The sequence below is a fragment of the Sarcophilus harrisii genome, chromosome 2 (genome assembly GCF_902635505.1).
Source record: "Sarcophilus harrisii chromosome 2, mSarHar1.11, whole genome shotgun sequence".
In the NCBI taxonomy this organism is placed as follows: Eukaryota; Metazoa; Chordata; class Mammalia; order Dasyuromorphia; family Dasyuridae; genus Sarcophilus; species Sarcophilus harrisii.
This window is the reverse complement of record NC_045427.1, coordinates 568,511,824-568,528,506: the sequence shown is the minus strand read 5'-3', so window position 1 is coordinate 568,528,506 and position 16,683 is coordinate 568,511,824. Positions and strand designations below refer to the sequence as shown.

The 16,683-nt window shown below is 31.4% G+C and overlaps 1 protein-coding gene across 4 annotated transcripts in view; it reads right to left on the bottom strand.

The window, feature by feature from the left end:
* The window catches only part of VTI1A (vesicle transport through interaction with t-SNAREs 1A), a 425,564-nt gene that overhangs the window by 318,038 nt on the left and 90,843 nt on the right, over positions 1–16,683 (bottom strand). For 2 of the 4 annotated variants that reach the window (XM_031955858.1, XM_031955859.1), the window contains exons 5-6: positions 14,431–14,451; positions 9,574–9,658 (exon numbers count right to left, since the gene is read on the bottom strand). In XM_031955858.1, coding sequence (XP_031811718.1) covers positions 9,574–9,658; positions 14,431–14,451 — 106 coding nt within the window. The remainder of the gene's footprint in view (positions 1–9,573; positions 9,659–14,430; positions 14,452–16,683) is intronic. The other 2 variants (XM_012541166.3, XM_003755364.4) reach the window with 1 other exon arrangement.

Sequence of the window (16,683 nt, the reverse complement as noted above, 5' to 3'; positions counted from 1 at the left end):
AGGGTGTATTCTTCAAAAGTTTATTTCCTTGTCTGGCTTTAGGGCAGTTTCATCCTTTATCTAAATAAATAGGTATTTGTTTAACTATGACTTGGAGTTTATGTCTCAAGATGCAAAAGGGCAACACAATACTATACATGAAGGATGACCCACCATGACAGCCTCTTTGATACCAACTTTACTTAGAAAAACATATTCTTCAATAAAAAAAATTATTTTTTTAATGTTAACTTTGTTCTTCAGTAAAAACGAAAGAAAACATTGTTAGCCCAACAGGAAATATAGACTAAAGCTTCAAATGCAGAACACAAAAAAGCTATTTTTAAAGCTTATGCCAGTCAAGTTTTCTACTTGATGTAAGTTGTACACAAAAGTCTTAAGGTCCAATGTGAACACATGCTGTGAAAATTCTGTAGCACCCACCTCAGAAAACTCTATTAAATACATAAACACCTGCTAAAGGGAAAACTTCTTGGCACTAGAAGTCACACTCAAAGGAAAACTAAATCTGATTTAAAAAAAAAAACTAAGCAAAAGTATATAAGTGCAGTGCAGCAAGGTCATAAGCTTAACAGTCCTTCCTTGTAATATCTGAAAGTAAATTGGCATTTTGGCTTTCTTCTCTTTGGTTGTCACTCTCTCAAGTTACAAAGATGCAACAGAATAAGAATGGTTTCAGGTATGTCTTACAAACCAACTGGAAAACTGATAAAGCATTATTGGATAAAGAATTTAAAAGGAATATAATACTTTTTTAATGGATTAAAAATGAATTGTATGAATTCACTTGGACCACCCAAGGAGAAGACTTTCCAAATGGGTTTAAAGGCAGTCCTTTCCTTATATTATTACTCACTCCAATCTCTCATGTAACTTCAGAAAGTGAATTTCAGCATATCTTGAATTCTATAAGAGTTTCACCCCAAATGAGATCCCCCTCTGTTCATCAAGAGTAGTGCAGTTTTCAGATGTGAGAAATTAACAGAGCTGTTGTAATTACAAACTTCACACATAAAAAAGATTATTTTACAATTTGATCATGAATGACCAGATCATGAGGCATAATCATGTAATTCTAATGACCTTCTGAAAATAACTCACTAGTGCAGAGGTATCTTGGCAATTTTCAAAGCATGACCAAACTTGTTAAAAGAAGAAAAAAAAAAACATAGTAAAATACAAAAACTTTCTCGCTTTTAAATTTTTTAGTGATTACTCTTAGGGGAAAGATTTTGGCCAAAATTTATATCTTTAGTTCAAGCAGAAATAGTATCTATAATTAGCAAATGAGTTCTTAAAATTTCCCCTATACACGCATGGTAGGGCCCAATAAATACCTGCTAAATGAGAAAACTATTGAATAAGAGAAGCCTATATACTCAATTTGTTAGCAAGGTCAAATCCCATAGTTTGACCAAAATAAATGAAGTGCTGGAATATGAATATGAGTAATATTAGAATAGAACTTTATATTTGAGGCTTAGGGATGGAGTGTCTTTATCTTCACCCAATAACTTAACACAATGTCATATGAATAGCAGACACTTGTTAATATTTGTTGAATTAAATAAGAGTATAAAAATGATGAAATTATCCATGAATGATTTACTGAAAATTTGGTAAGAAGCAAAGAGAAGTTTGACTGGCTCTAGCTCTTCCTCATATCCTTCCTCTATATTCCCTTCTCAAAAAAGAGGACAGTAGAAGGAAAGAAGCAGTACTCCCACTATACCCAATGGATATATCTAATTCAGCTGAGTTAATTGTTTCTGACACATGAAAACCAAGCTGAAGATTATGATCATTTGTGGTTAATATAAAATCAACTAGTTAATTTCGATGACTGTTTTTCCTATAAAGAAAAATGACATTGCCACTTGAAGTACTGCAAACAATAAAGTCCTTTTTAACAACATTATTATATAGAACTTGGCAGAGTACATGCACAAGAAAATACTCAGATTATTGAACTATGATGATAGTGAAAATAAAGATAATGATTAGAGGGAAGAGAAGAAGGTGATGAGAAAGGAGATTCTGATAATAGGTGTCAGAGTAATACAACTCTCATAGGGAAGAAAAGACAATGAAAAAGTTTTGAATTTTTTGGGAATTTTGTTTCCATGTATACTTCCAATATGACAGTTTCACAGATTATTCTCAAAACACTTAAAAACTTTAACTTATTTTTAAAAATGAAAGTATTAGCTCTATCTCTGATTTATTCTGCATTTGTTTTAATATTAACATAAGAATTTTCTAAAAGACAGCAAAGATAAATAACGAACAGCTGTGCACACAAATCACTGTATCTCTCTCATATTAATGAATAGCACAGTTTAAGAAATATTCGTTTCAACTAGAAAAAAAAACAACATACTCCATGTGTTACCCTGGATCAGGGGTCCTCAAACTACGGTCCGGGCCAGATGCGGCAGCTGAGGATGATTATCCCCCTCATCCAGGGCTATGAAGTTTCTTTATTTAAAGGCCCACAAAATAAAGTTTTTGTTTTTACTAGAGTCCAGCCCTCCAATAACAGTGAACTGGCCCCCTATTAAAAAAAATTTGAGGACAACTAAATGTAAATTGTAATGAGATGACCACAAAAAGCAAGATTAATCTTCTGAAGAGACCAATTTGAGCCACTCAAATAGAAATGTTTTTAAAAGTAGGTTTTTCCTCTATTATCTTTAAATTAGACAACTATATAGTCAAATTGGAATTTTGAAAATTGAAATAACTTATTTTAAAATACTTATTCTTTATAGAAAAAATAAATGTGAAATACAAGAAATAGATACAGAGATAGATGCCAAATTTAAATTATAATATGAAAGGTCCTAATGAAATTTTAGTGGAAGACATTTTACCACTGCCCAGAAAGAAAGATTGATATATGTACTTGTCAAGAATTCAACTGGCAGGTGCTATTAAGAATGAGCTTTGGCGATAGAACATATTTTGCTGTCTATGGACAGAAAGAAAATTCGTGGGATAACAAAGGAAACTAATTACCCTGAAATACAATTATCAAAATATTAATGAATTCATGGACCTTGGGTTAAAAATGACTAAGAACACTATTAAGCAATTTCAGATTAGACATCATGCTTTAACTTCTTATACCTGGCACAGTGATTGTCACATAAGTACTTTATAAAAACTTGTTTTATTTATACATGTGCATACATATATAAACATACACAGATGAGAATGAATTGTATGTATACCATGTTGTTGTGGTTGTTACTGAGTCATTTCAATTTTGTCCAAATCTTTGTGACCCTGTTTGGAATTTTCTTGGTAAGGGTTTTGGAATGGTTTACCATTTCTTTCTCCAACCCATTTTACATATGAGGAACTGGAGCAAATCGGGTTCAGTAACTTGTTTAGGATTACATAACTAGTAAGTATCTGAGACTGAACTTGAACTCATGAAGTTCCAAGTTTCTTAGCCCAGTGCTCCATCTACTCTGCCATTTAGCTACCTATGTATACCATGCATCAGATCAAATTAATTAAAATAAAATGAATAGAAAAAAAATTAGAACAGGAAGGGATCATTATCAATTATTGATTAAACATTTGAATTAATATGGGCTCTTCATTTCAGGATTTTGAATGTAATTAAGAAAATCAATGTTGTAGTACCTGTGATTTCACCTTCATCACTTTAGATACCACCTTCATCAGTGCACACTGTTACCTTCCATGTTTCTTTATCCTACACAGCTTTGGTACATCTTTTTATAAATTTTCCAAAGAACCTATCCAATATACTACACTTTGTGCTTCTGATATGTTTTTTCTATGCTAGCACCACATGGCTATCCCTTCTTGTTTTCTGATCATGCATGAGATTATGAATATGGATATGATACAGTTCTTCTAATTTTATAACAACCTAATCAAGATCACAGATCTAATACAAGAAGGGATCTCAGAGGCCGTTTAGTTGAACCATTTCATTCTACAAATAAGGAAACTGAAGCATAAAGAGGGCAAATAACTTATCAAAAGTGGCACAGAAATTGAGTAACAGAAGCCAATTTTGGAGAAAATAATCCAGTTCCTCCGAAGCTATAATGTGATGAAGTGTCCCACTAAGATATAGCCTGTACAGAAAAAGGTAGTGTGACCTAATAGACAGGAAAATAGCCAAAGAATCAGAAAATTTTGAGCTCAAGTCCTATCTCTAGCACATGCTGATTGTGCATGTTATTTAACATCTTAGGATTGTGGCAACTTTTAAGATGTGACGTTGGAGAGAAGGTGCTGACTTGCGTTGGTAGAGTTTTCTCATAATAATTCCTTACTCTAATAAAATCACAGGTCCAATCTCTCTCCCAAGAGTTAAGCTAATATTAACAAAGACAAAAAACTGTGTTATTGTTATTATACTCTGATTCGTTGTCATTACTCCATTACCATCACCATGGAAGCAGAATAGGCACAAAAAGTAAAAGGGCCATTTTCATTTTTCTTTGATTTATAGGCTGACACCAACAAAATATTTATCATCTAAAAACCAACCTATTAGTGTTGAGATTCTCCCTTCTTATTCAAGTCAATAAGCATTCCTTAGCTAAATTAATCCTTAAAGAGCAGACTCTTATCTTGTCATAAGGACCAAACTCAAAGGCTTTCAAGAATAACAAAACCTGCAAGACAGGTGGACTGATCTTTGAGAACATGGGTCATTTCCATGCCACAATGTGGCACCAGAGTAGATCTTTCAATGAGAACTTAAGATGGGGTTGGATTTAAAAACAAAAACTTGAACATGATACCACACTAGATTTCAAGCATCATCATCATCACCAACATGGATAAATGTGAGGAGTGATCATACTTTTCTAGCTTGATGGATTGATTTTACATGCGAGGCTGACAAATCATCCTGAGTCAATGACCACAAAACAGGTTTTCATATTCTTTAAAAAAAAGTGATTTCATAAGCTCTTCTGTAAATTTAACAGTTTTTAATTGTCTGCAACAAATTTTGTGCTTCCTTATTCATCCTTGACTTCCTTAGTGCTTTGTTCATGAAATATAAAAATATTCAACATCAAATATCCTTAGCCTTGATCTCCATCAATAAAGGGTATTTTTGTATGGAAAATACAATTTTGTACTATAGATGTCCTGACTGTACTATGGTTGACTTCACATGCACCATTTTGCTACCTCTAGCTATATAACAACTATACATACTACCAGACAATTAACTATACTAATTAATTTCACATTGATGGGACAGGTAGACCTAGAACTACTGCCTCATGCTTATTTGCTCTACTGATCATCTTTCCCTGATGGAAATATTTATTCTGGATTCTTGACTTGAGTAAAAAGTTGTAAATATACTTACAGTAAACAGAGAAAATAATCCAGAGTTTTAAGGATGAACCAGCTTACCTCAAATAGCACAAGAATCTACATTGCTCAATGGTCACACCTGTTTAATGAGAGGAACAGAATGGAGACCGAGTAGCTTTCCCTTGAGAGGCAGTGAGAGAGAACCAGAAATGCCAAATTGCATCAAACCAAAGGTCTATTCATGTGGCATCTTTCCCACATCCTTTTACATAGCTATATCCAGAAATGTTTTAGGGGAACCCATAGTAGTAGCCCTTCATGATATCAATCTCAAAGTTGTCCAACTTCCAGCTCTTTATCATTAACACTAGCTGATGTCCTTCAGATACTTTTTGTGTAGATTAGAGCCTCACATAAAATAAATACTCAGGGCTTCTTAAACTTTTTCTACTCACAACCTCTTTTTGCCCAAGAAATTTTGATGTAACCCTAGATATATAAGCATATAAAATAGGTATACAAATCAAACATTTGCTGATAATAAATCATAATTCTGCAATCCCCACATTTAGTTATGAGACCTCCTATAAGATTATAAACCATATTTTAAAAAGCTGGGAGCTAGATAACTGACATTTTTTCCTTAAATATGAATAAAATTCTTTAAAACTTGACTGGTTTTTAAGATATTTCTTTAAAATGACACATAGGGAAAATCAAAGCATTTTTCTTTATTTAAGTATAACTTTTAAAAGATGGACGTGTGCTGCTTGCTTAATCATCTGCTGCCCATGAAGAGATAATAGTTGTTTCATTTCTTGACACAAATAAAATAACACAACAAAATATCAAAAGAGAGATGCTCCTTCCTTTGAAAACAAGTAGCTTATTTTTTAAAATGTCTTGTTTTTCATAAATGCCAAGCCAAATTTCAACATGCTTTGGCTTTCTCATAGTCTTTTTTGCTAATAATTTTAGAAAACTTGAGCAGAAAAGAGATCATCTTGTACAGAATATAAATGAACATACATTGAAATCCAAATTCCAAGAAATATATGATAGATCAAAATAGCAAATCTAAAAAATTTAGCCACAAAGACACATTGAAAAGAAACTACTACACAAATCACTACATAAAGTTCTTTCTCAAAAATGTGAAAATTAAGTGATTAATAATAAGTCGTGATGCAAATACACTCATTATTAAATTTATCTAAAATGGGAAAAGATAAATACCAATTAATTCAAAATACTGGTAGTCAGAAAATACTGATGATGTTCAAAAACAAATGGATTTGCATACCAAAATTCTAGATTCTTACTTCATTTAAAATTGACATTTAAAAGTAAGAATTCATAATTAATACAAGTCAATGTCCTATAGGGAATCTAGAAAGGAAAGTATTCCTATCCCAATTCAAATTATTAGAAGAGAATAAAGTTTTCAAATCAAAACTATAAATTTCAAATGTTAAAATTAATTTGCGAAATATTTCACTCTTTCTAATTAATGTTAAAATGACATCAGGGGTCAGATAAAATAATATGCCATCAAAGATTTTTCCTCAAATATTGAAGATAAAGGTTTTATGGATTTCTGATCAACTATTTTACCATATGGCTTTAAAAGCTAATTAATCATTTTTACATTCAGAAATTTTTAAAAGTTAATTTATGTTGTACATTTCATTTTGAAAAGTATTTAAGTGATATGATCGAATTTTATCTCATATCCATAAGGGAATGGATGGGAAAGGTGATTTTGTAATAAGGAAACATGTACACAGCAGTTAAGTGATTAATCCAAGGTCACACAACTAGTGAGAGATAGAGTCAAGACTTTTCTTATTTCTCTTAACTTGGGATATCTCCCACTAGATGACATTTCTTCTAAATACCTACCTATTCTTGTTCTATTTAAATTTTTTTATATATCTCACTATCTTTAAAAAAAAAAAAATCCAGGAATTTTCTTTGTGAATAATACTATGTTTATATTGATTCTTTATAACTAAATGTTTATCATGCACTTACATTACAAACAATCAAGATCATGACAACTTTACCAACAACTCCTCAATGGAGATAGTGGAGGAAACAATGAAGAAGTGTCAGGATTTTACTGACAGAATTTACCACTGACATTACTTCAAATACAATCAGTGATAAAAGTTGGGGGAGGTAGAATTAGTTCTCACCTACTCCAAATCTCTGAGGGAGCATCCCAGGCTGTGATGGCATATAGGGTTCTCTGACAGCAGCAGCTGCCAGAGACACAGAGAACACAAGGTCACCAGAATACACCTAATCTTATCTGAAATAACAATGGCTTGACTTCTGGCCAAGCAGTAACTCTATCTGTGTCTCCCTTCCCCTCCTGTGGGACTTTGCACACATAGTCTTCTCTTCATTTAGCCACTCTGCATGGCCAATATGTGACTAACTTTATAACACCTCACTCTTTCAATTCAAAGTTATGCAATGCAAAAGGACAGGAGGTTGCCCTGTAATTGATCTTTAATGAAACAGTCTAGTTGGTGGAGAAAGTTACATGACACTTTTTATGTTGGCAGAATGGTTATGATGATGTGGTTAAATAATTTTAGAATACCTGAAAATGGAGCAACCACCTAATCCAACTCAATCTTATCCAGATAGGCGTGTTCAAAGGAATACTTAGTCTTTAAATTCCCTTGTCGATGTTCATGTTCATAACAGTGACAGTGATACTCTCTCAGAGAACTATTGAAATAAAATGATCTTTTCTTTTCTTTTCTTTCTTTTCCCAATTTCAATCTGTAAATTGTATCTCTAATAGAAAACCAAAATTCTACTCCATGACAAACAGAAAGACAAAATAACCAAGTCAAAAGATGACTTCTAATGAATGCATTCAACTACAAAAATAAAAATAAATGAAACTTCCATTATCCAGTGAGACAGAGAACCATAACATGAGCTGGACTGTAAAACTGAAAACCATGTTCATAAAAGAGGGTTTCCCTAAGTTACTGGTAGCAGGAAGGACTGAGAATTTTTAACAGGTTGTCCACCACTAATAAATTGTCAACATTAATTGTGTTCTTCCCACCCAGTTCTGCAGAATTTCATATTTAAAACTAGCTAGAAAATCTGATATCATGCAAGGACCCAAGTCTCTACTAAAAAAAAAAAGTAAAATAAGCCAGGTTTCAAAAGGAATTATGCTTTGGAAAAGTTAAAAATATTAACTTAAAACAGAAAATAAATCTGTCATAAAGAACTGACTGATAATGTCCTTAGAAAAAGATTGGTGAAAAATGGTACTGACCTCTAGCCTTCATAGTATATCTAGAAGGTGTACTAGTTGTTATACTCTAATATTTTCAAATTCTCAAAGTACAATATCAAAGTCTATGCTCTACTAAAACTAAAAAACTAAAAAACTAAAAAAATAAAATTAACCAATGGAAAGGTAAACAAAGCTGTATTCAGGAGGCAATTGGCATATATTAACTAAAGATCAGTCATGGATAATTTTTCACTACATAAAATATAATAATTGCATAAAACTTTCCATAACTTTACAGAAGGTCATTTATTTAAGTAGACAAGACTTTGAAGCCTAATCACTTATGTGTTTTCACATATCAATGATGGGTATTAATTGAACCCCGAAGTTTGGGCATTGGTAACCAATGCTAATAAGATCATCATGAAATTTAACCCTGCTACTTAATTTCATTAAAGTTTTACCTATCTGACAGCTTGTTTTATTTATTATTTTTAAAAATTGTACAATCATTAGGTAAAGTATCCTGAGCATCAGGGCAAATGAGCAAACTGAATGAAGAACATATTAGTTCTTTGCTTCAAGATCATTTAGATTTATTAAAATGTTAATTTTTACATATGTGAATAAAAGAAAAAGAAGAAAACAAATGGAAGACTGCACTGTGTGCTAGCAATCATTGCGGGTGGGTAAACTGACAACATGTAACTGCATATTAAGACAAATGTAGAATTTAGACAAAGTATTCCATCTCTTTTCTGATGTATACTTTTAAACCTCAGGAACTGTTTTCAGTAGATGTCATGCCTTTTAACTTGAAAAAAGATAAGCGCAAATAAGCTCCCAATTGTCTCCCCAATATGTAAACCACATCTCGGGCTGCTGTCTCTGCTTCTCCTTTGAAGTTTTCCTGAAATGTCATGTGTTGTGAAGACTGCTGTGCATAAGCAAGACAATTTGCTCACTCTCAGAATTCTTACCGGTTTCCACTGCTATTTGGTATCCAGCCTCTAGTCTCCGAGATGACCTTTCCAGCCTCTCTGTGTTATCGAGCAGATGTGCCCTCTGAAAAAGAAAAAGAAAAAAAGAAATCAGATGCCTGTCTACAATGTTCTCCTTTCCCCATCTTCCCTTTTTTAATTATGATCTCATGTACCCAAACATTTAAAAACAATAACAATAAACTTCTCCAGTTATTTTAGCAAATGCCCCACTACCAGAACCACTAGCATAGAGAGATTATCAATAAATCAATCAATCATGTTTACCAATTATGCTTTTTTTTGAAATAGAAAATTACATTTTGTTCTGAGGTGGTCATTATGAAGGGTTGTAAATATCTTATATTTAATAAACATCAGGAAATACATGTATAATAACAGAATTTATTATTTTTCTGCCTCATCAGAGGGAAAATGTATGTGTTATACTTGAAGATCAATGATCTTTACATTGTCCTTAAATTCTAACTTCAGAAACCCATTTTTTCTTTTTTTTGTTTATGGGGGGGAGGCAGTGATTTTATAATGACAACTTAATTTTCAAGAGAATACTTTTCCCATTTGGGCTGTCCTGAAAGATGTTATATGGAACAACATATTCCACTAAATCAGAATACTACAGTAGCCCTTGTGACTTGTGATTAATACATTGAGAAACAAGAGGTACACATCTGCCTCAATGCACACAAACATAGGAAATTATGGATAGTAAAAAGCAGACATATTGGATGAACTAATGCATTGATCTATAAGGACTCAACCTTATAATCACCTCCAGTTGTTCTACCATGCTAGGAAAACAAATGCTGTTCATTTTAAATCTTATCTCAAGCAAACTTTACTTTTTAATTCTATTTAGTTCACTTTTTCTTTTTGGACAGCCATCTGTTTGGGTTGTCAAAAACAAATATAAACTAATCACATCCATACAGATATACCTATGTAAGCATATATTTACATATACACATTTATATATTTATACACATTTTTATCTAATATCTTATATCTTCAAACCAATATTTTGTTATATAAACAAAACAAAACAAAATAAAAAAATCCCACTCCCACAACTTTGTGTTGTTGACAGATGTCATTTAAAACCCAAGAAATGCTTTCTAATAATGATAATAAAGGAGGTGCCATACATATTATCTGAGTGGCTGTCTAGCGAAACGATCTACCTTGCTCTAATGAGCCCCTATGGATCTTGGAGATGCAAGCTGTATTGACATGCACACTTAAGCTAATACACCTAGACCGGTGCCTCCGAGCTCTAGCAGCCAGGGATGCTGACAGAATATCTCGCTTCTATCTTCAAAGAAAGGAAGTGATTAGTATGTTATCATTACCATTCAAAACGTGATTTCCCTATTCCCTCCCGGCATAGGTGACACATCTGAGATGCGGCCAGACGTTGGAGGCAGCTAAAGCCACATCAAAGCTTTCCTTGAATTTTTTTTGGGGGGGAGAAAAGAATCATTAAAACAATGCATTTAGATCAGCATAGATAGGACCTGATGTGAAGGTCAGGAGAGCTGCAATAGCAGTCTATAATAATTAATAGAGTCGTCTAATACACAGTGGATAGGTTAAGAGTAAATTGGGGAAAAAAAGCTTTTTACATTCATAGGAAGCAAAGCATTGGAAGAAAAAGCAAGAGCACTTAAGAGAATTTAAAAACATAAGTTGTAGCTCTCTAATTGAAATCATAAAAGCAACTAGATCTATGCATAGTTGAGATACATGACCAATTTGAATCATTTTAAAACTTTCTTAAGTGAAAATTATTCAAAAATAGTATTCCTATTCCCTGAAACCTGTCTTTATACCACAATTTCTCTCAATTCTAAGGATTTTAGAACAAAGTCACCAAAAAACCTTTTTATGAATCTTGGTTTTACATAATGCTGTTTTCTGTCTTAATGAAGGTTAATTTCATTTTAAATTATTCATACTCCTCAGTCAGATATGTAAAACCAAAGGTAAAATGAAATTATAAACTAGGATAAGAAAACAGACATTTAGGGTTCATCTCTAAAGTATAAGAAAATTGAAAGTTAAAAGGGAACATTTGGCTATTACTGATATTAACTCCAGGAATTGGTATAAAAGACAGTCTATTTTAATTATATGACAATACTTACTATAAGATATGTGACCTTTAAGTAATAAAAAATTTAATGCCATGAAATGTAGAAAACCAAATTATATGAAATACTAATGCTATAGTGGAACTATGTTTCTAAGATAATAATTCTCTTTCAATGTGTACATTCCTATGAAATAAAACTGAATGAAATGAATGTGTTTTGGAATGGTCCAATTTTATCATAAAAAAAATTTTCATGTGAGAGGAATTCGTTCAACACCCACATTAAAAATGGCTTTCACTTGATATTTTAGAATATTTGCACTTAAATTGCACCAAAATCAAGTTCTTGTATCCATTCTGCTATTTCATATTGTTCCCCTAAGTTGTATGTTGTCCTAGTCTCTGAAAATGAAAGGCAACACACTACAGTAGCATCTGATGCTTTCAACTTGCCTCCCCAGTCTCCCACAAACTCATTCTTCTTCTCAGCTCTTTTAAAACAGCAAAGTGAATGAGCACGAGCTGAAGACAGAGTGTGAGAAAGCTGTACAAATATGGAATGCTGGTGATTCAGCCATTCTCAGAGCAGGATTCAAACTGAGAGCTTAGAAATGTCAAAGAAGTTTATCTTGATTTATACTAACACACAGCTTCCATCAAGACTTACGCCATTAACATAGGTGAATTAGAATTAAGCATTTGGATGATAAGGTAGTAAATGTTACATTATCTCCAAATATGGCAAATCATAATTTCTCAAAAGGTAAGTACATGTACCTCCTCTGGAAAATTACTATTAAGAAGCCTTGATTGCTTATCTTACATGAGAAACATCAATACTTTATCTATATCATATATACTCTAAATACATCACAAACTAAGGCAAAGGCAGCACAGTAATCTAGCCTAGAAATAACCTGCTGTATCCAGAACAAAGTAAGTGAAAATATATATTTCACAGTATAAAACTCCATTAGTTGAATGATCTGTTTATATTTCCAACAATTACATTATAGTTTATAGTTTCCAAAAACATGCATTGAAGAGCCATTAGCATAGGAAACTTACTGCCAATATAAATAATAGAAGAATTCTAAGTGATAAGACACAGTAAATATATATACATATATATACATATGTGTGTGATATATATATATATATATATATATATATATATAAATGCAACATATCCAAACTTTTCCTTTGAATTCCTGTCATAAAATTCATCTTCACAAATATAGGGCTTTTGAAGAAAATACTGACCCTTTAAAAGGTATTATTTGCAACATGACACATTTCAGTAAACATATTACTGACAAATTTGGGGAGAAATAGAGATACCTATTTTCTTCATATTGATCAAGACTTTGAATTCTAACATTAATTCCATTAACATTTGAAAACTCAAAGCTCTAATTTTTAAAGCTACCTTCATGTGAATCTGGGCCTACAATGTCCCAAAGAAGTATATATACTGATAGAAAAATATTGTCCTATGGAAGAAGCAGGTTTGAATGAATCATCCACTGTCCTCTACAATCTTATTATGTATCAAGACTTGGTTTACACAAATCCATTAAACATAATCATCTGCTTATGTGTAGGGACTAGAAATAGGAGACAGATATAAGTCAGGAAATCTGTCTACATTTCTTCTTCACTTTTCCTTCCGGCAACTGTTTATTAATGAAAATACATCAATAATGTACCTTGGTTAGAAAGAATTGTTGAAAACCATTATATCCCATAAGTCCACAAATTAACATTAACTTAGAAAATGCTAAGATATTCCTAAAACAACAAAAAATCATTATACCAAATGTTTCCTCATCATTGATGTTAAGATGTCATGAGAACAGTTCTGGTTGCTCTTCTTACAATATATAATTTTAAATTAATTTTAAAACTATAATATCAGCTATTGTTTCCACACAAAGTTGATGGCAACAAAGATCAATCATGCTTCATCAAAATCATAGTAATTGTAATTGTTATTGTAGCATATGCCTCTGAGAGGACATAAACTCCCTCACTGATACTGAATGGACATGAGAAACAATGTTATTAAATATTTGCTGGGTTTTAAGTAAATTAGGAGGAATGGTCAACTGTACTTTAAAATAGACTGCAAAAAATAAAGGCACTTTTCATGCTTTTTTCCTATAAAATAGATATTTTTAATAATAATAATAAAAATGGCTTTCGATAAAACTAGGAATTTGGGCACATTGGCCAGTAGTGCATTTATAATATAGACATTTCCCCGAAGAGATTATAGATTAATAGGATCTCATATTATATTTAGCAATATCAAGGTAAAGGAAATGATTTTTCTTTTTTTAAGTAGCAGGAGGCTAATTAGAATATTATAAAGATATTCCCCTAATCAACTTTCAGAAAAACAAATATCTATTGTTAGTTTTTACAACTTGGCAAATCTTAAATTTCACAGATGATGCAAATATAGCTTTAAGATATACTTTTATCATTCATTCCTTATCCTGCTTTAAATATGCCTACATTTCCATTGTTCTACTAAGCAATATGAATAACTGTGGTGGGTATTATTAAATAGAGAGTTATTGAGGAAAAGCATTAAGTGGAGGATGGTTTTAAGCAACATAATCAATACCTGTGCTTTGTCAATTTCCCTGTAACTCTGAACCAAGAGATCTACTTGAGATTTAGAAATTCAGCTTTATGAAAAAGCCAGACAACAACAACAAAAGCTAGAAAGTACTCACCTCTTCACGTAATTTTATCAACTGCAACATGAACGCACAAAAAAAAAAAAAAAAAAAAAAAAAAAAAAAAAAAAAAAAAAAAAAAAAGATAAAAAGGAAAGAAATGGCAGGAAAGAAAGATCAGTTGTATGACAGGATACAGAATTAACATTGACAATTTATCTGTTTACATGTTTAGCATTTAAAAATCACAGACAAACACATTAAAAGAACCTAAACATAGACTACACGCAGAGTTTTTTGAACGAATAAAGATCACTTTCTCACACTGTCACATTAAACAAAGAGAATAGTGTGAAATTCTCTTTTAAAGTACATCTAAGACACCATCATGAAATAAAGGGGAATGACTTCATAGAAGTCTATATTATAAAGACAAAAAAAAAAAAAAAAAAACAAGTTTGCTGCTCCTCTCTTCTAAGAATGTACCACTGAAGAGGTTTTGTTACAAGTTTTTAGGATGTTTCTCTATTTGAGGTCTTGACAAATGATTCCTATTTTTAACAACAAATGAATCAGATTATTAGTTTGCACTATTTCACTGTTAATAACTGATACATTAAAGACTTACACATTAGCTACAAAACATGTGCCCCTATTCTTCTATTAGGATAGAATTAAGTGGGAAGAATGCTTTCTTTAACGAAATGAACAAACTATACCATGAAAAAGAATGATTATTTAGGCCATTATTCATTTAATACAAACTAATTGATGTTAGATGTTAGAAATAAATGTAATCATTAACATCGATATTTTTTTGGTGTGTGCAAATGAACTTATAGTTTTATTTTAAAATATCTTCAAATTTTAATCTCAATAAGTACTCTTACAAATTTAAAAAACTTTACACAAGTGTTTTGAACTATTTATATTTCAGACTCTTCAGTTAAGTCAAATTAAAATCAAGTTCTTGTTATAACTGGTATATTGCTAAATTCTATGATATTTTGGTCATTTAATTTTTTTAAATTTAAATACCACATACAAAGTTGATTAATTATTTACAAAGTACAAAAGTGGAGGCCCAAGTTATCTGGCTTCCCCATTTTGATATACTTCTTTGACAGAGCCCTAAGTCATATTAAATGTTAGTAAACTATTGAACTGATATTTATTCTTTTTTCTACCATGAAATACAAACTATCACAACAAAATATAAAGGATACAACTGCTACAAGCCTCAAATTTGCATTCTCACTTATTTTTTCATTTAATATATGACCTAATTTTAAAACAAACATAAATCTAACATAACTAAATCTATCTAATTATAAAAATATTAATCTCATACAATTCATCAAATTGGATCATTGTTTCAGGAGCAAAAGTAGAACAAGTTTGCCAAAATTCTATCAAAAAGAATATGTGTTACTATTACATTTTTGACACAAAAATTATTCTGATTCTTCATTTATTTTTAAGACTAATTTTCAAATAAACAATATATTAGATCATGTAGAACCTTTTCACAAAACAGAAGAGTAAGAATCTATTTATATCAAAAATGCCAAGTGAATTTATTTTTTAAGAAAATTCACTATTCTTTCTTCAAAATGGACAAGTGATTGTAATTATATGCAACTAGCAAGCTTGCCGACTCAGTAACCACCCAGCATGTTAAGATGAAAGCTTCTAATCATTTTATTAATAAATAAATAAATAAATAAAAACTATTTTTTATCCAAGAAGTTACATTTTAAACTCAAGTGTCTGACTTAGCATAAATTGTTCTCTCTTTTTTTCCTTTTTTCCTCACCTTTAAAAAAAAAAAAAAAAAAAAAAAAAGGCTAACATTAATTCGCCTCAAACAGAGCTGATTGGGGAGCAGATCACAAAGCTATCTTTTCTTTCTAGGGTCACTATTTTTCAGTTGACTATGATACTTAAAGGGCCAAAGTTTAAAACTACTCTTCTGCAATAGAGACCATTTGGGGCATACCACCCTGCCATAATCAATGAGTGTTTAAAAATGCTCTCCATTTGTTTTTTCAATAGTTTCCAAACAAAAAATGTTCTATCTTGTTTGTGCTGCATGGCTGGTTTTAAGCTTTGCACAGGATTTGCGGCTAAGCTAGGTAATGGAAGGTTTTTTTTTTGTGTGTGTGTGTGTGTGTTTTTTTTTTTTTAAGTTTAGACTGAGAACTATTCATTCAAATTAACAAAAGATGTTTACATTTTTTATAATTAACAACTAAACTAGCACCAAACATAATAAATTTATTTTTGACTGAGTTCATTATGTGCTCAATT